General features: G+C 32.1%; 1 protein-coding gene across 3 annotated transcripts in view; it reads right to left on the bottom strand.

The window, feature by feature from the left end:
• Positions 1–21,004, bottom strand: part of LOC149773989 (inactive tyrosine-protein kinase transmembrane receptor ROR1-like) — a 467,815-nt gene that overhangs the window by 104,182 nt on the left and 342,629 nt on the right. The window contains exon 1 of one of the 3 annotated variants that reach the window (XM_089945927.1): positions 7,910–8,542. The exons of the other annotated variants lie outside the window; for them this stretch is intronic. Coding sequence (XP_089802053.1) covers positions 7,910–7,935 — 26 coding nt within the window. The 5' untranslated portion in view covers positions 7,936–8,542. Of the gene's footprint in view, positions 1–7,909; positions 8,543–21,004 lie in introns of those variants that run through there. 3 annotated transcript variants of the gene reach the window in all.

The following is a 21,004-nucleotide window of genomic DNA, read 5'->3' as shown; positions in this document are numbered from 1 at the left end:
AGGAGTAATCAGAACAAACAATAGAGACCTTGATCTGCTGTGGCATTATTGAACATCAGATCTTGGTCTATGTTTGTTTTTTTAAAAGTTGGATGTGACTCATAAGCAGGTTAATAACACTGCTAATGCCTATGCAACTAAAATCTATATAAAATAATGATCAAGACATAATTGCTGCAAGCTCAATTAGTAAAGAATCATTGATACATCTAATTAACATAAACTGCTCTTTGGTCTATAAAGCCTAACAATGTAAATTGTTCCCATGTATGCATTCAGGGGAAAACTCGCTGTAAGTTCAATAGGGAACATGTGTTATTTCAACTGAATCAATCAAAACCAATATCAAGTTTATAAAATGCCATTATGTTAACAAAATTAACTTCAACACCAGATTTTTAACTAACAGTCGGAACATATTTTTACTGCATTAGAATGAATCATTTTAACGTTTAACCCTTCATACACAATAAAACAATGGACCATCATGACTAGTTGATTTTCCAGTTCAAATTATGCACTTGATATTATAAAAGTTTCTTTAAAAGTTCCATGCAGACAGTCAGTGTCCAAATACTGAATTTGTAAGAAGCAGTCCTTCAAGAAACACAAACTTAACATATTTAGCAATTTGATAGTCATTCATTTTCACCAAGGATGGTCAATTTTCTTGTTCTAATTTTTCAAGTTTGATTACATTTTTCAAAATATTTTTAAAAAACTTTGTAGAATTCTGAAATCAGTAAAACTGAGTGAGCAATTAGATAAATGGTAAAACATTAACACACTAATCTCTGGTGATGAGTTAAAGTGGTAGGAGGTAGTAGCCTACTGGCGAGCTCTGTAGCGTCAAGGTCATGTAGGATACACTAAAGTGGGTGGTATTATAGAAAGGTAGACAGATGTAGCTCTACAATGATACCAAATAATCTGGAACTTCTAACTGCACTGCAAAATAGAGAGGGAAAAACCTCATTTTTGGACCCAATTTTTTTCTACCCAAAATTCACCCGTGGTCAGAATCTGATTTTGTGTCCGGGTTTTAGACTTTTTTGTCTCAGATCTAAGGCAAACTGGTATGAACTGCAAACAGACAGATAAGCCTTTGCAAAAAGTAGGAAAGATGGGCATTTGGAATAAAGAGTGGTCTTGATACGAAAAAAATGTGTCCGTTAAGCACAAAAAAAAGAAGAAAAAAAGAACTTTTACTCTTCTGCTCATGCACAAGCCAAATAGCCAATGAAAAACGATGTTTCTAAGATAACTAGGCAGTATGTTATTGGAAGATCAACTGGAAGTTGGTGTTTTCAGATGTATTCAGAAATAGCTTTCAAAATGTGTTTCCTACTTGAATTTCAGACGAAAATGACAAAAACCTCCAAGGGTTAATGTGTTAATGAATCTTTGCAACAATGCACATGATTGTATGATCTTATTTTATTTAAAACAAATACGAGTCTCCTATATGTACTACATTTTATGACCTATGGCAGCATGAATTGCTTCCAATAACTTTAAATTTGTTTTTAAACCCAATTCCATGGCACTTATAGGTAAATGCATCACATTTTTGCACTTGACGCTATAATCAAGAAGAACCCTATTACTTCTGGACTAACATCATGGATGTTACTCTGACCAAAACAGCTGTACTGGGGTTTAATTAGTATATGACTTGGTAGAAGAGCCTACAAATACTCAGCTAAAGAGATGGCTCAATTAGTAGATGGTACATTTTTTTATTTAGATATTTACTTGTACATTTATTTATGTATGTTTCAACTCAGTACATCATAAAATAGCACATAACACTTTAAATCATTTACATGAACGTGTGCAACTCTCTACAGAGGTTAAAGTGATGAGAACAATCAACAAATTTTAAAACTAATTTAAAATTTATAAAAAGAACTGAGCATTATTTACAATATATTAAACCAAAACTCAGTTGGATTAATTTTACAAACAAGTCCTAATTAACCAGTTCACTTTCATTAACAGAATGTACTTCTACAAATTGAAAAGCAAATTCTAGCAATATTTTTTTTATTATACATGGACTGCAGAAATGGTAAACTTTACTGGGCATAATTCAGTTTGTAATCCCCTTCCATCATTCATGATGACTTTATTGTTATTCAACATTTTAAGTCTTACAAATGCTATCATAAAGCATGATGAAATATTACTGTACAAGTCTATAAAATGCTATCAAAGAACTTGTTGAATTATTACTGTACAAGTCTATATAATGCTGTCAATCACAGAACTTGCTGAAATATTACCTTACAAGTCTATATAATGCTGTCAATCATGGAACTTGTTGAAATATTACCGTACAAGTCTATATAATGCTGTCAATCATAGAACTTGCTGAAATATTACCTTACAAGTCTATATAATGCTGTCAATCATAGAACTTGTTGAAATATTACTGTACAAGTCTATATAATGCTGTCAATCATAGAACTTGTTGAATTATTACTGTACAAGTCTATATAATGCTGTCAATCATAGAACTTGCTGAAATATTACCTTACAAGTCTATATAATGCTGTCAATCATAGAACTTGTTGAAATATTACTGTACAAGTCTATATAATGCTGTCAATCATAGAACTTGTTGAATTATTACTGTACAAGTCTATATAATGCTGTCAATCATAGAACTTGTTGAAATATTACCGTACAAGTCTATATAATGCTGTCAATCATAGAACTTGTTGAATTATTACTGTACAAGTCTATAAAATGCTAAATGTCATAGAGCTTGTTGAAATATTATTGCACAGACTATAACATGATTGAAGTCATTTTACATGTGATATTATTCTACAAATGCAATTCTTACAAGCTTTTAAGCTTTGGGCAAAGAGTAAATGAATATATGTTTACTGTACTGATGAATAAAGCATAATAACAAGTCTCAACCAATAAGTACTGGATGTCAACACCAGAACAAAAAAGAGTTGATTTAAATATAGTTCATAATTCTCATTTTTAATTGAAAGCATCTTCCTTTTAATGTAAAATAATAAAATAAAACAGAGACAAACAGTCATACATATGACTATATTGTTATAAAGGATATACAATATATCAGTTTAAATTATACAATTTTATATAGTGCATTAGCAATGAAAAATGCTAATTTCATATAAAATACCAAGTAATAATTTGTTGGCGTTTGTGTTGTTTTTTTTTGTCACAATTCCTTTTAATGTGTAACAGATCTGATACAGCATTTCATAAATTTATAAAATTTTGTCAACATTTATAAATAAAATTAGAATAGCACTACAAATGAACAACAATTATGTGAAAATTAAATGAAAAAAAAATAGATATTCAAACAACTTTGAACTAGTCTGATTTTAATGCATTTTGCACCCAAAATAATGGCACTTGTGCAGTGCATTTTGGGTTGGTCTATTAATAGCAATGGTTATTGATTAATGGTTATTGGCTATCAGGCCACTGTCAAAACAGACTTCTCTGTTTAAGTCACAAATTCAGACTGGTTGAGGTTTATACACTGAAAAAGCTATGAGGGACTTGTCATGGATGGACAAGCAAACCAGACTTGACTGGTCCTATTATTTACTTCTCTAATGACAAACTGTACACATGTTCCACTGGTCATCCAAATACTAATACAATTCTTCTGAAAATACTATAAACTTTGACCACACATTGCATGGTATAACAACAATCTTGAGCACATAATGATTATAATCTTAATTGGAAACAGGGTTTAGGTGATTGGATAGACTGTTAAAAATAATTAGAAACAGTCATGGGTGTAAGGTCAGTGTATGTCAAAATCAATGGCCAGATGAATCTGTCAGCTGCCAGCAAAACTATGGACCTCCATATATTAAACACCAACACTGAGTGACCTTTAACATTAAGCACTTGTTAAAAATCCCCCCCCCCATGCTTCTTCTGATACCCTAGCTCTAATTTTGGAGATTTAGACTAATACACCTGTTCTTCTCCATGCAGCAATGCTTTTGAAAGATACAGTTAGATTGAAAATTATTTTACAAACTACACACCAATTCTGAGGTCAATGGGAATAATATGATATTAATAATTACAGGTGTAGCAGAGCTCAGCAAAGTGCAATAAAACATTCTTGTTTTGGATGAGAGAGAAAGTTAACTGAGATAAAACTGCATCATCATCATTATCATCATCATATATTAGTCCTGCTATTCATAGCAAACTGCAACAAAGAGATTTTCCAATTCTACTGATGAAACTTCTGTCATGAAATTTAACTCATTTAAAGTTAGTCTATTTTGATGATTATTTTCCAATCAGAGAATTGTTACAACTTTGGAAAATTCTGGATAAAAATGCTAACTTTAATGGAACTTATATTTTTCCTCTTCAATTAATTCTTAACTGAAAATTCCTTTGTCTGGTCTACGTGAATTAAAAGTACAATCAATTTTGCAAAAACAAAATTCAGCTTGAGAACAGTATCAAAGTTAATTTTATCTAATGTTTAAAAACTCCGGCATCTGTTTGTTATTTAGAGTTTTTAACAGATATGATGACAATTTTACACAGACACTGAAGTATATAATGAATTATAGTCATACAGGTAATACAAAATTCAGCATAACAATGATGATACTTTCGAATCAGCAGAGAATTTTTGTGATGAATCCTTCATATGATAAAGATTCTAGTGAATGACTATATCAAACAATTTATTTTCTAATAATATATCTTACAATATTTATGCTGCATTTATGACTTTTGAAGTAATATTTGCATATTCAATTCTTTGCTTTCATGTTTTTTCAAGAACATTTATTTTAAAATTAAAATGATCTCATGCTTTACATTAACATTTAATTTGTTACATCATAGTTTGATAGGATCTTTACATTAACATTTCATTTGTTACATCATAGTTTGATAGGATCTTTACATTAACATTTATGTACTTTTGAGAGAGTGACGCATGTAAGGTGAAGTTGTTTGCATTTAAAACATACACAGTGGAATGTTGGCATACCTCTATGCTACTTTAATGTAATATGGCTGACATTTCTTTGAATATTGTACTTTTTTGGAAACTGTACATGATCTAAGCAAACTGCTAACTAAAATTACTGCCCCCTTGTGCTCCAAAAAACAGCCTGAATTAGTCTAAAGTACACTATCCTTAGCAGCTATTAAAATAGGGAAAATGAATTTTGCCAGACTAGATAATACCAGCTTCTGAAAGTGCAGGGAATGAATTACCAAATATATAAAATGTAAAAATAGTTATTGGCTCTTTTTTATACAATTTACCTTTAAAGTTCAGGAAGTGAAAATGACCAAGTGGAGCTAGCTAGCACTGTTTTGAAAGGTGCACATCTGGAGTAAGGCCAAGCTGTATACTCTATAACCCATATTACACCAATTAATCATACACCAAAAGAAAGGGAATTAAAGGTTCTTTGAACTATACCTAAGATATACCAGGTCTTTTTTAAATAGCCACTATAACCAGTGAGGAAAGTCAGGGAAATTCTTTTTCTTTAAAATTCTAACCCTATGCAAAAAAGAAACGGTAGAGCGCCACCTTAGTTTATTACATCTTGGTCTGATAGGACCGGACCGCCTTTACAATTAGTTCATTACATCATAGTTTGATAGGACATTTACACAAATATTTCACTCATTACATCACAGTCTGACAGGATCTTTACATTAACATTTAGTTTGTTACATCATAGTCTGACAGGACCATTTTTTGTTACAAATTAACAATGATGGCCAATATAAAGATAACTCTGGATATGAATCTGTAATTTATTTACAGGGTACTAAACAACTTATAACCATGTGAAATGTTTCTCACTTTAGTCATTAAGAGCACCTGCCCACATATCCAAAATTAATGTTCTGTTAAGTAGTCATTGAGAATAATGTAAAGTACTTCAGTTAGTGACCACTTTTATACCAATGGTGTCATTTTTCATTTCCGATTTTAATCCTTGCTGAACAAAATGTACACCTACATATAGCATGAGGAATTATACCTAATAATAAGCTGTTAGTTATTTAATGCTTGAATAAATCTAACATTATTATTTGTTGTCACATTTTTATTTTGTTTATGAATTTCTTATTTCTACTAACCTATTATAATTCATTTTTTAAACCATTTTATGCTTCAGTGATAAAAAGACCTTTAGCAAATTTAGTGATAAAAAAATAACTATATAAATTTCACATATCACAACTGGGTAACAATAAATAAAATTGTACCCGTGACTATCAACCATGTTTTACACTAAATGGGCAGCATGTTTCTGATGTATCTAAATTAATAAGAATAATAACAACAACAATAATAATAATAATAATAATAATAATAATGATAACTTTAATGAGAAAGGGTACAATTATTACAAAAACTAATCTCCCTTGTGGCCATCAATTACCTACATACGGACAGGCAAATATATAAAATGCAGTTGGGAAACAAACATCATAAAAGTAACATAATAGACTGGTGTACACAGGTGGAACTAAGTAGGGATTCAGTACACCTAGCACTGAGTAATTAAAGTGAGTAAATATTATTTTTGTTGTTGTAGTGTTTACATTTATCTTACTACTGCTAGTACTACCAGTACTACCTCAACAACATCTTATACATCTAAGACTCAATCTTTTTTCATGTTGTGCAAGCAACTTCGTAAGCATATTTTTTAAGTCCTACTGTTACCCTTCTCTTGCATCATCTGTCATGACTTCATCAAGTTTAGCATTTACGTCGGTGATTTTAGATCATTTCAAGCAGTAATGCATCCATATTCCATCAACATAATTTCTAGTTTATATGTCAATCAACAAAAAGTAAAAAAAACATTAAAACATTAAGTTTCTCTTCATGCATCTTCTTTGCATTCTAAAGAGCTATTTCTGCATTCTACTTCAAAATTATTGTCAGATAATCCACTGAATGGCACAAATGGTCTTTGACAACAAACTTGATATTTAAGTAAAACTTGATATTTAAGTAAAACAAAAATTTCTCAGATATACAACCTTTCTTGTAGCTTTGTTTTCTTTGTTACTGAATTAGAAACAAATTTAATAAAATATAAATATGTTAATTACAGACTTATCTGTTTTGTTCCAAAAGGACCTTGAAACTTAATGACAGACTACAATATAAAGCCAGTAGCTTCTCGTGGGTCGGTGGTTCTTTCCGGGGTTTTCCTGGGTTCTTCCTCCACCATTAATACTGGCCACCATGTATAGCCTATCGTGTGCTGAAAAATGGCGTTAAACCCCACAACAACAACAACAACAACAACAATATAAAGCTTTGGTAAAAATATGTGCAAGTGTATGTTAATACTGAAATTTATGAAACTTGAAATATAAATAGAAAACTTTTCAGTTATTGTAGAGAATGTTTCAGTTATCCATGTTGATTATATTCAATGAGTTTTGCATTTTGTTCTTTAAGTTAAATAAAATGAAGCAATGTCACCACTGACATTACCTCCAATAAAACTCTACAAAAGTATTTCCTAATAGTATATTGACATCAACCTGTTAGGTGTGCAATGTACAGATTATATTCCTTGAAATATGGGTTCTTACATCAGCCTACAATTACAAAGATGTGATACAGTGACTAACTGAAGAATTTTATCCAAAGAAATATGGATGTGAGACTGAGTTTGCCGAATCGATGTAGATTAGAAGATGAAAACATTTTTATTATTTATCTTTCTTACCCTTAAGATAAATATGACATTTTGTAGGTCAGGTCACATAATAATTAATATAAATACACATATACTTATAGTCTAATCCTTGAAATAAATATGATTTGTTTTTGCTGATGGCATAAATAAACAAATTATCTTCATCTAAATCTTACCCAAAATCGAAGTTCAGATTTGACATTCTGACAGAATCCTTCTTAAACCAGGTTCATCAGAAACAATGTCCAGCCCATGAATAATTCTATAATTCCCACACAATTCATGCACACAGATAGGTGTAGATCCCAGGCAGGTTTCTTAAGACAGATGTACAGTTAGGTATGTATCAATGTGTATACATAACTACAGTGATTTTATCAGAGTGACTGAAGCAGACACAGTGCCACAATACAATTTATACCTTCATGTAATAAGTGTCAGAGAAAGCTCATAGTGTTCACAGTGATACAACAATACAGTAGTGTACCAAGCTAGCTAGTACTTCTGGCTAGTAGACTGACTTCATTACATTTCCTCAGCACTGCTGACAGAGGGAGAGCAAGTGAGAGAATGAGGAGGAGAATCAGCAAGCACTACAGCTGGAACCTTTCCTCCAGTCATTGACATGCGCTCCACCTGATTAATAATAGTAAGGCTAGCTTGCTCTGGAGACAGATATCTTAACCAATATCCATGCCACAACAGGTGATCCCTGCCTTGCACATACACTATTAACCATACAAATGTTCTTTCTGATTAGGTTTAGAAGCCCACAACAATACTGTACATGTGTGATTGCTTAAACACTTTAAACAGAAGATTATTCCCAATATCCTCTCTCACATTTCAATTCAGTTGGAATTTGGCATCAAATTTTTGGAGATAAAAATTTGAAGCACACTGTAACAGCAATATTTTCCAACTTTCCATAGTCAAATTTTCATACAAGATAAAGATGTTTACAACTAACTGTTCAGTCTCTATATATATAGCACACATCAATTTTTACTTCACTTCCCTTCACCAAGTTAAAATCTATCAAGTCTCCAGTGATTTCCAATTTCATTTGAAGAAAATCTTTTTGATTGATCCTTCTTTACTGAACTGTAAATTTTGATAAACAAAAAACAACATATCGGCTTTGTCATGATCAGTCAATAATTCTACAGCAGACAATCATATTCACAGTGATAAGCAAACCCACTTACAGATGCAGATGTTTCTGCTCCAAACAAAGACTGAGCCAATAATGAGATATCAGGAAAATTACAGTCTTTATTTTCCAGGAGAAATATATAGAGTCTGTAATCACATATACCACCACAGATCAATGGCCCTGTAGTCAATTTACATTACTTGTGGCAAAGGTCATGTCCTATGCATGCACCATGACTGCCCAATCAAATCCAGATTCTATGACCTAAAAGTTGTGTCCCAGAAAACTCTTGTGCTGATATGTTTTACATTTTACATGGTGTACTAAATTCACCATCTAATACAAGGTGACCCAATAAGCCAAAACCAAGTGGTTGTGGTTAATTAGCTATTGGGTATGTACAGAACAGTAGTAACCAGAAGCCAACCAATACTGTGGCAAGTGAATGACTGAAACAGGAGCTTCTTTAGAGCTTTCTGCTGGCAGGGTATGAATCAAGCACAGATCAGCAGCTGGTTGACATAAGATAGAATAACTCTAGTCTCAAATACTAAATAAATTAAGCAAAAGTATCTGCATCAACAAAAGGTGCCCATGGCTTTTATAAAGGTGTGAAACAGCACTTTATCATTAAATTTCCTCTAAGATTAGTCTGTCAAATGATTGTTCTCCTTTCAGACTACACAAAGAAGTTTTACTAGGGTCACACAAGGATTTGAATCTACTTTTGCCAGGAAAACACAATAAATAAGCATTTAATTATTGCCTACTGGCTTCATATTACAGACCCCTGAAAACAAAATATTTTACAGCTGTAAATTAATATGTACATCCACTGTTTGTTGATACAAGACACACTTTTTATTATCTTTAAAGAAGTAATTCAATTACTGACCAAAGCAATGCTATCTGAAACAAGACAGTGATTTATGAAAATGAAAAAGTTTTTCAGTGCCTTATTCACCATCCTAATAATGTGTATAATTTATAAGCTGTCATGAAAAGGTATGCCTCGCCTTAGATTGTGGTATATCTCATTTTCACTGCAAGCATATTATTTTGGTTTGTTTGAGGCTCACCCAATCAATATGACCTAAGGATTATTTATCCTTTTTATTCACTCTACATAACAATACAAGGAAACCAACTTGTACAGCGTTTTGTTGTAACAGGAATTCAGGTATAACACAGCCATATCATGTACCCCACATTTTTTAGTCCTACTGTCTGTACTTGCTTATAAGTCTGGCCAAACTAGATCCTGATCTGCTATAGCATAATGTGCCTAAAAGATCAGGGTCTATGTTCACTGTTCTACTGATTACTTCCAACAAACTGCACAGACCTAGATCTGTCTGCGCCTTATTCAATGGCAGATTTGCCTCTATGCAATTTGCAACTGGACTTTTCTTATAAGTGAGTAAATATGGTAGATGTCCGTTATTCCATCACAATACTCAAAACATCTGACCAAGAATTCACTTCTTTTTTTTATCTTTTAATAGGTAAAAATAAATTTGGCAGACAATTTATAATTATGATCACAATTATGTGGATTTAAAAGAGGTTTGTGTGTGTCACAAAATGGAAGAAATTCTACCTACAGCATGATAAACGTACAACATGATAAACTTTACTTTGCATAAATTAATCTCTAACACATATGTGTAGCTAACTTAACAGTTCATTATGCCTATTTTCCCCAGTACTGTGTCCAATATTTGCCACAAAATTAAAAGCAGTAACTTTTTGCATGCATGAGGTTGTTTTTTTTAAAATCTTTGCAAGCAAAGTTATGGCTACTTGTGTCATACTGGTGGTATAGCTTTTAAACTGCCTATGCAAGCAGGTTTGTGGCAATAGTACAGTTCTGACTTTTTGCTAAAAATCATTGATTTATATGGTATGGCTGTACTTAACTTCTGGCACTCACTGTCCTGATACAACTTTGTAGTTCTGTTATAATGAAATTTATTTCAAATTATCATTTTCTTTATCTTCTTTATACTCTCTTAATATGACCCAGCCATGCATATTGTAAGCTGCAAATATGACACTGACATGCATACTGTAAGCTCTTAATATGACACAGCTATGCATATTGTAAGCTCTTAATATGAAACAGGCATGCATATTGTTAAGTTGTTAATATGACACAGCCATGCATATTGTAAGTTGTTAATATGACACTGGCATGCATATTTTAAGCTCTTTTTATGACACAGCCATGCATATTGTAAGTTGTTAATATGACACAGCCATGCATATTGTAAGCTCATAATATGACCAACAGCCATGCATATCGTAAGTTCTTAATATGACACAGCCATGCATATTGTAAGCTCCTAATATGACACAGGCATGTATATTGTAAGCTCTTTTTATGACACAGCCATGCATATTGTAAGTTGTTAATATGACACAACCTTGCATATTGTAAGCTTATAATATGACACAGTCATGGATAGTGCAAGCTCTTAATATGACACAGGCATGCATATTGTAAGTTGTTAATACGACACAAGCATGCATATTGTAAGTGATAACTTTGGTATTTGTTACCACAACCATATTCACTCTGTTACAAGTCAATATCTAACTTCAAACTACACCAACCCAAATCTGCCAATGTTTAATGTGCTGGCACATTTGGGTCTATATGATGCTTGTTAGGGAGTTATCTACAGAACAAACAATTTAGACCCTGATTTGGCAGCACAATTTGTGACAGCAGATGAGGGAAGATGTTATTTGCATTTGGTATCGACTTATAAGCATTTATATATGGTAAAAGAAAACCATTTGTTATAATTTAAGTATAAAATAGTAATAAAACAGGAAGGCAATATTCAATCAACTTTCATGGCTACAAGACATGAACTGACAGATAAAATGATAGATGAAATAGGCAATTAATATAGATGCTGCTTTACTATATATGGTGGAAATTATCAGATACATTTCTTTAAAACATTCACTTCTTTTTTACTCTGCTTCTTGTACACTCTCTAACATGTATCATTTTTTTTTTAAACTAGCCTCCCCAATTTGGCCAGCATCATCATGGTAGAGAGCTGAACACCCATCATTGGTGGCTATTGTCAGTTTTGATTATGAAAACTCATGAAACCTGCATAAAATCTCAGATGTCTTTTTTACACACACACACACATGCACACACACACACACACACACACACACACACACACACACACACACACACACACACACACACACACACACACACAGGACTACAAATATTTGATAACGGGTTTTAAGTTTTCAAATACTATACACTGTACATCTTAGTATTCTATGCATCAAATTTTCATACAATTATCAATGACCGAGGAATTGGCTATATTTTATTCAGATAAGTTAGAACTGATACATTTTGTTCATATGTATTGCCCATGAACAAATCAAAGAAATTTTATTATCACTTGCAGAGGCCTGTACCAGTTAAAACAGTTTTAAAAAATAATACTGAATTGCAAATTTTGTTTCTAATAGTTCATACTTTTCTCTGACAATGACTGGCTGTAGCACTGTTCCAATAACAACTTTACTGTGCATTTATGATCTACTTGTTCATCTTACTGACTTATTTAATTCATAAAAACATATTGACACTAAAAAATCAATAGTTTATAGTACTAGGTACCAAATATAATGTAAAGGAGTAACACATCCTTTGACAGAATTCATGTTAAGTGGAAAATTTATTATACCACCTTGGGAAATGCGTAGGAATATTCAAGGCAACATTTATTTATCTTAAAGTAGTAGCATATTGTATAAGAGTATATTAAAACCAAGCACTTGTTTACAACAAACTCTTCCAACAGATCTTTAACTGAATTAATAGCACATGTGAGAATTGTGTAGTACAGGTTTCTGCTTCATATAAATTTAATTGTTGCACCTTTTAATGTTGTGTCAAAAACATATTGTGGTCCCCAGACACATTGTGTCAAAAGCATACACTGTGGTTCCCTGACACATTGTGTCAAGAGCATACACTGTGGTTCCCTGACACATTGTGTCAAAAGCATACAATGTGGTTCCCTGACACATTGTGTCAAGAGCATACACTGTGGTTCCCTGATACATTGTGTCAAAAGCATACACTGTGGTTCCCTAACACATTGTGTCGAAAGCATACAGTACGGTTCCCTGACACATTGTGTCAAAAGAATTCACTGTGGTTCCCTGACACACTGTGTCAAAAAATATATTAAGGTCCCTATGCAGAAAACCATTTTGATCTCAAACAGTATCTATTGTTAATTTCTAAACATCTGCAAAGACAACATCAGCACCAAATACTCATTAGCTGGTATACTGCATTGTCCTTTGCCAACTGTGGTGCCAAAATATGGCAGTTTTCTCAGACATATTTGCAGAAATTAATCTGCTACTACCTCAGCTGAAATTTTTTTCAGCTGCATATACATGCATATGCAAATACCAAAGAAATTAGGCTGCTTTCAATTCTAATCAAGCGTTGAAAGTAAGTAACGTCTTATAAGTACCCTTAAGGTAAGTCAGACATGAAAATGAGCAACTGGATCACAACATTTTGCCTTGAAAAGCCAGCCATAAAAATAAACAAATAGCATATTGCCCTTAAATTAAGCCAACCTAAAAAATCAGCTTTGTTCTTCATTCCAAAGCCAGCTGGAAAATAAACTGTCTGTGTATCAATCTTTTGCAATCAAAATAAGCCATCCCATTATTACAACATTTGGCCCCCAAATGTAAGCCAGCCTTTACAATCTCCTGTCTAATACTTTTCATTTGTTTTTGCATATATAATTTTTTGCAGTTTCCCAAAAAAATACATAATTTCTGGATTGGGGAAGGCATTTTATTGCTTTCATAGAAGGATCAGTGTTTACTTGGTCTTAAAATTAATAATTTTTTAGCAACCACTAAATCTACAAAAACTGATCTTGAGAAAAAGTGGTTTACTTGAGAAATACTATTTCTTATTCTTTTTTCACTTTCTCCTTTTTTACAACTTAACTTTAAAAGTACAAAATATATGTGTCCATATTTAAGCAAGTGAATTCATATTGTTCTTATTGGGTGGGTGATGCAGGTAGGTTTGGTCTTATTCTATTTTTGTATGCCTTCACTTAAACAAAAGATATGTGCCTACTTTTTGTTTTAAATCTTGGTTGACAATAGTCTATATCTGGACAAAAATATTGTTTTGATAGTTTTGTTTTTCTTGTTATTGTTTATTCTGTATTTCTGTTACATTTTATTCATGTTAAGGAGAGAGTGTATATATATATATATATATATATATATATATATATATATATATATATATATATATATATATATATATATATATATATATATATATATATATATATATATGACAGGACATACAATATACTGAACATAAATTGCAATATCATAGCTCAGTGGGGTTTCAACTGTTATTTTAGCTGTCATATCATAGTCCCATTCAAGGGTTTGCATTCATTTAATAGTAATTTTTAACGTAATAAAATACTGTAATAATGATCCTGACAGTAATTTGATTGCATTACCAGTAGATATAAAAACATTTCTCTCTGATTAATATTTATTTAGGGTAAATGATGACTGACTACATTTTTACATTACATAGAATGAACAATATTATAATGGAGTATTAAACTGATTCAATTAACATTTGTGGCAATTTCAGTTTGGTACAAGATGCTGAATTAGACTTAAATAATTATAAAATTATAAATCTTCCTAGTGCTAGAAATATATTATTGAGTATAAAAAATACCTCTGGTCTTGTGGACCCATTTAAAGAAGAATATTCATATTTGAAGAGATATACATGGCAGAGAAATGTATCTATAAAAGAATCTACATTAGATTTCATTCTGATTTCAGTAAGTAGAAAAAATAACAATTGAATCAAGTTATAAACCTAACCATAATGTAAACAAACAACTTGTGTTTAAATAACTCTTCAGTGGTCAAGTTTTCTGGAAGTTCAACAGACTTCTAAAAGATACTAAATATGTACATGAAATTAAAAATTTCATTCAACAAATAAAATTACAATATGCTTAATTTATTGAACTCATCCATAGGACTGTTAGGCTCATTATTTTTTTTAGACCGTTAATATTCACTTGTATGTCAGATGCAGTTCCAAAGAACAAAGACCTAGATCTGCCATACTATAATGCATCAGAATATCACAGTCTATGTCATTTGTTTTAGTCCTAACAACTGCCCAGACCTAGATCTGCCAACCTATAATGCATCGGAATAGCACAGTCTATGTCATTTGTTTTAGTCCTAACAACTGCCCAGACCTAGATCTGCCATACTATAATGCATCAGAATATCACAGTCTATGTCATTTGTTTTAGTCCTAACAACTGCCCAGACCTAGATCTGCCATCCTATAATGCATCAGAATAGCACAGTCTATGTCATTTGTTTTAGTCCTAACAACTGCCCAGACCTAGATCTGCCATCCTATAATGCATTGGAATAACAAAGTCTATGTCATTTGTTTTAGTCCTAACAACTGCCCAGACCTAGATCTGCCATACTATAATGCATCAGAATATCACAGTCTATGTCATTTGTTTTAGTCCCAACAACTGCCCAGACCTAGATCTGCCATACTATAATGCATCAGAATAGCACAGTCTATGTCATTTGTTTTAGTCCTAACAACTGCCCAGACCTAGATCTGCCATACTATAATGCATCAGAATATCACAGTCTATGTCATTTGTTTTAGTCCTAACAACTGCCCAGACCTAGATCTGCCATACTATAATGCATCAGAATATCACAGTCTATGTCATTTGTTTTAGTCCTAACAACTGCCCAGACCTAGATCTGCCATACTATAATGCATCAGAATATCACAGTCTATGTCATTTGTTTTAGTCCTAACAACTGCCCAGACCTAGATCTGCCATACTATAATGCATCAGAATATCACAGTCTATGTCATTTGTTTTAGTCCTAACAACTGCCCAGACCTAGATCTGCCATACTATAATGCATCAGAATATCACAGTCTATGTCATTTGTTTTAGTCCTAACAACTGCCCAGACCTAGATCTGCCATACTATAATGCATCAGAATATCACAGTCTATGTCATTTGTTTTAGTCCTAACAATTGCCCAGACCTAGATCTGCCAAACTATAATGCATCAGAATATCACAGTCTATGTCATTTGTTTTAGTCCTAACAACTGCCCAGACCTAGATCTGCCATAATATAATGCATCAGAATATCAAAGTCTATGTCATTTGTTTTAGTCCTAACAACTGCCCAGACCTAGATCTGCGATAATATAATGCATCAGAATAGCACAGTCTATGTCATTTGTTTTGGTCCTAACAATTGCCCAGACCTAGATCTGCCAGTGCAGGATGCGATGTCAGATCTGGGTCTATGCACTCTGCAGTTGGATCACAACTTATTAAATAGGGACAGTGCAACTTTCAAAATCGAAAATCCATGGTACTGAAGTTTCATCAAGACTGACTTTTTGGAGTCCCAAATTTTTAATATCATCATTTTTTACATTGTACCCAGAAACCACTCAATTCCAAATACCAAAACAAAATCAGATTCAAAATTTAAATTTTATGCTGAAAAAACCTCCACAAAATCAAAAATCACTTCAATACATAAAAATGTGTTTTAGCTCCTTAAATTACACATATACTGGAACAGATCAATTATGGGTTGCAAGTAGAGACTTGGGCCTGTGCATTTTGCGGTTGGACTCAAGTTTATAAGTGATTACACATGGTAGATTTTTTTTTTTAAATATGAAAAATAACAAAAGTCATGGATCAGATGGTTTCATGGCAGAATTTAAAAAAAAAATCTGTTGGATTGATATTTGGGAAGTTTGTAGTCACAATTAACAAAGCATATGACACCAGGTTTTTTAATAGTTTTGCCACAGAGATTTATAACTTGTATACCTAAGGAAGATAAATAAAAACAGTATTTAGAGTCCATTATCATTACTTAATGTCATCACCAAACCAGCATCAGGCTGTACAGAAAATCAGGCTGTACAGCCAAACTGTGTCAGTACTGAATGGAGTAATATCTGAGGACCAAACTGGTTTTGTTAATAGAAGAAATTGTTGAAAATTAAATGATTATTTGTTAATAGAAGAAATTGTTGAAAATTAAATGATTATTTGTGACATAATGCATATTATTTAGGAATTATCAATGCTTAAAACAAACAGACCCTATCTACAATTTCCCACAAGATATTGTATTTTGTGTCTATTTTTGTTCCATGGTGACAGTGCATATTATGAACTAGACAACTGATTACCTAACCACTGCTAATATCATAAGTATACAGTATGCATATTATGAACTAGACAACTGATTACCTAACCACTGCTAATATCATAAGTATACAGTATGCATATTATGAACTAGACAACTGATTACCTACCACTGCTAATATCATAAGTATACAGTATGCATATTATAAATTAGACAACTGATTACCTAACCACTGCTAATATCATAAGTATACAGTATGCATATTATGAACTAGACAACTGATTACCTACCACTGCTAATATCATAAGTATACAGTATGCATATTATGAATTAGACAACTGATTACCTACCACTGCTAATATCATAAGTATACAGTATGCATATTATAAATTAGACAACTGATTACCTAACCACTGCTAATATCATAAGTATACAGTATGCATATTATGAACTAGACAACTGATTACCTACCACTGCTAATATCATAAGTATACAGTATGCATATTATGAACTAGACAACTGATTACCTACCACTGCTAATATCATAAGTATACAGTATGCATATTATAAATTAGACAACTGATTACCTAACCACTGCTAATATCATAAGTATACAGTATGCATATTATGAACTAGACAACTGAATATCTAACTAGTGTTAAAAGCATGATTAAATTATACAATATGCATACAGGTGACACTCGATTTATGCTATAGATGCATTCCTGAGGTTATGGTGTAAGTCGAAAATTGGAGTAAATCAAAAGCAGTTTTTCCCATAGAATATTTGTAAATTAATGAAGTTTTTGTGAAATTATTCCTCAAAGTTTTCAAGCAATGATTATTTATGCATACTTTTCTGTGAGTGATCGGCTGCACAGCTGTCACAGTACATGTACATGGCACCAGCAAAGTGGCAAAACTAAATGTTTTTTCTTCATTATAAACAGCATAAAAATGAGAGCATGTAAATCAAACTGGTATATAGTGAGCATCATCTGTATTAGAGTAAAACCTGTCTTGAGAGACCACTGATATAAGAGACCACATGTCTGGAAAGACCAGGTTCTCCATGTACAGATTCAGAGATTATATAATGCTTATAACCTGTTATGAGAGACCACCTGTCATTAGAGACCATTATGTTTTGGCAGAAGGGGTGGTCTTTCAAAACAGGTTCCACTGAATTAACTAGAAAACTGCATATCTAACTCATGCTAACAACATGATCAAGTATACAAAAATATATGGTGTTTCACCTCATGATAAATTTTTGGCTGTTGAGAATCAAATATTAATAAACATAATTAAATAACTTATTTTCTGTTTTGTGACACACTTTATCAAATATATTTGTTATAACATACCTCACTATAAGGTTCTCTCCCTTATAATGCAGGCCAATTTTATGGTTCCCAAGAATGGAATCATAAAACGTGTTACAAAAATGAGCATTATAAAAAGTAAGCATTATAAAAATGAGCATTATAAAGAGTGTTATAAAAATGCACATTATAAAGAGTTTTTTAAAAATGAGCATTATAAAGTGTTACAAAAATAAGCATTATAAAGAGTGTCATAAAAATGAGCAATATAAAGAATTATAAAATTCAGCATTATCAAGAGTGTTATAAAATTAAGCATTATAATGAGTGTTATGAAAAATGAGCATTATAAAGAGTGTTATAAAAATGAGCATTATAAAATATGAGCTGTGCCTGTCAGGGTCTAAGCTGAAGTCTTGCTACCTACATACACATTAATAAGTTTGTCTACATCAGAAATTCATCATGAAACAAAGTATAGAGTTAGAGAATTAGTAGAGCTGGAAGCTTGCTGTTTTGACATTAGCAACAGTACACAAGAGCATTTATGATAAGATCAAGGTTTTACAAAATTTATTATCTTGTCAAAAGTTAGATATTTCTGTATGATTCATGGGAAAGTTGCATGGCAAAATGTCATTCACAATTCCAAATGATACTATGAAATCAGAAAATCATTCAACATTTCAGCAAGTGATAATACTGTACTTTAAAATATTCACTCGGAAATGATCTAGAATAATTGGATTTAAAAAGTACAAGAAAAGCAACCACATAAAGTTTCCATGAGTAATTTGTTTAGTCTGTTACCAAAGGAATCTATTAAAAATTTATTGATTTTTGTTTGGAAGGTATACAGAACTTTGAAGATAAAACTGAACCTTTTATCCAGATTTGTATTTCAAAGCCATTCCATTTTATTCCTTCTTGTTTTAATGATGTAAACATTTTGATTCGACACAGATAAGCAAATCAGATTTGTAGCTGTTACAATAGTTTTAGAACAAGCATTTTTCTATGTGCATATAGTCAAAGATTCGTCTCTGCATGGGTTGCTTCCCTTTAAGAGGCATACTAACACTAAGAATCAATCAGAACATCGAATGATGTTTCCACTAAATTGAGAAACCTCAGAAGTAATTCATCTCACTGAGAACCATGTTCTTAACTATTTTTATTCACACGGCACAATATGGCAGACAAAGATAACAAAGTCACAATCAGGACGTTTTTGACCTTTTCTGTTTCAACATACACTTCATGGTGTACACTTTCTACAGTGGATTACAAAACCCATCAAAATTACGTGTATCTCTAAAACTGCATCTGAAGATTATTTCTCAATGTGACAAAAATTGCCAAGTGATATTGCACTTGTGCTCAGAATCTGGTAACTGTTAATTACTTCAAAAATTTAACGTACTGCACAGAATGTGCAACACACTTCAACAGTTAACCTGACTTCATTCAAAAAGTGCACACACTCCTGATAAACTGGTAAATTACATACAATAGTTTTATCTGACTTCATTTCCAAAATTGTCACTGCTGATAATCTTTAACACATTCAAAACAATGAATTCTGATTTAATTCTTCCAAAAGCAATGATGCGGATATAATTTACAAAAGCGACATGGCTGATAATCTTTTTACACACTAAAAACAATGAAATTTTACTTTACTTCCAACACCGTGACTACTAATAATCTTTTAACACACTCAAAAATATGAAATCTCACAAAGCACAGACACAAAACTCTTCTGGAAAAAAAAACTAGAAATGTATCCACATGACATGGTTGAACATGCCAATATGAAGGAGCTGCAGCAATACTGCTGGAACTGTGAAAATCTTCACCAGGATCATCTTATTGTAAAGCCCCTAAAAACATTTCATTTCCAATCCATCAAATCCTTCAAAATATCTTAAATGGAAATCTGGCAATGAATGTGATGTGACAAGATAGAATGGAACAAGGCAGGATGGGAAGACATGGGTAATACTAAATTCTCCTTCCATAAACATGGTGAAGGATTTTTAAAAAAACTTAGCTCACTTTAACTAAACATATTTGGTAGAAATCAACAAGCTCCAACCATGGTTTATAATACTGAAATTTAAGGCTGAATGTAAATTTACATCTAAATCATTTTTTAAAACATTGGTAAGGAATAATCTGCTTACGACAACTACATTAGATTCAATATTAAACTCTCTGTTGCTTTCTGCCATCATTGTAAGCACTGGTCAAATATCTGCTACACTCCTTTCTAACCATGGCTACCAAAAACCAAATTTTATTATTTATAATGAATATTCATAAACTTGCATAACCAATGTAGTGATGTGACCTTTGATGCACTAAGAACAAGGCAATGAGAGTTTCTCATCCAAAGACATTGGTTTATTGATCAGTAGGAACTTTCTCTGGTCACAGATTTGTCACACAACCATTAACATGGTGTCCTTGAAAAAGAT

This window comes from Sinohyriopsis cumingii, unplaced genomic scaffold (assembly GCF_028554795.1).
Source record: "Sinohyriopsis cumingii isolate HCF-2022 unplaced genomic scaffold, ASM2855479v2 utg000459l, whole genome shotgun sequence".
NCBI lineage: Eukaryota > Metazoa > Mollusca > Bivalvia > Unionida > Unionidae > Sinohyriopsis > Sinohyriopsis cumingii.
This window is presented reverse-complemented; position numbering and strand designations above follow the sequence as displayed.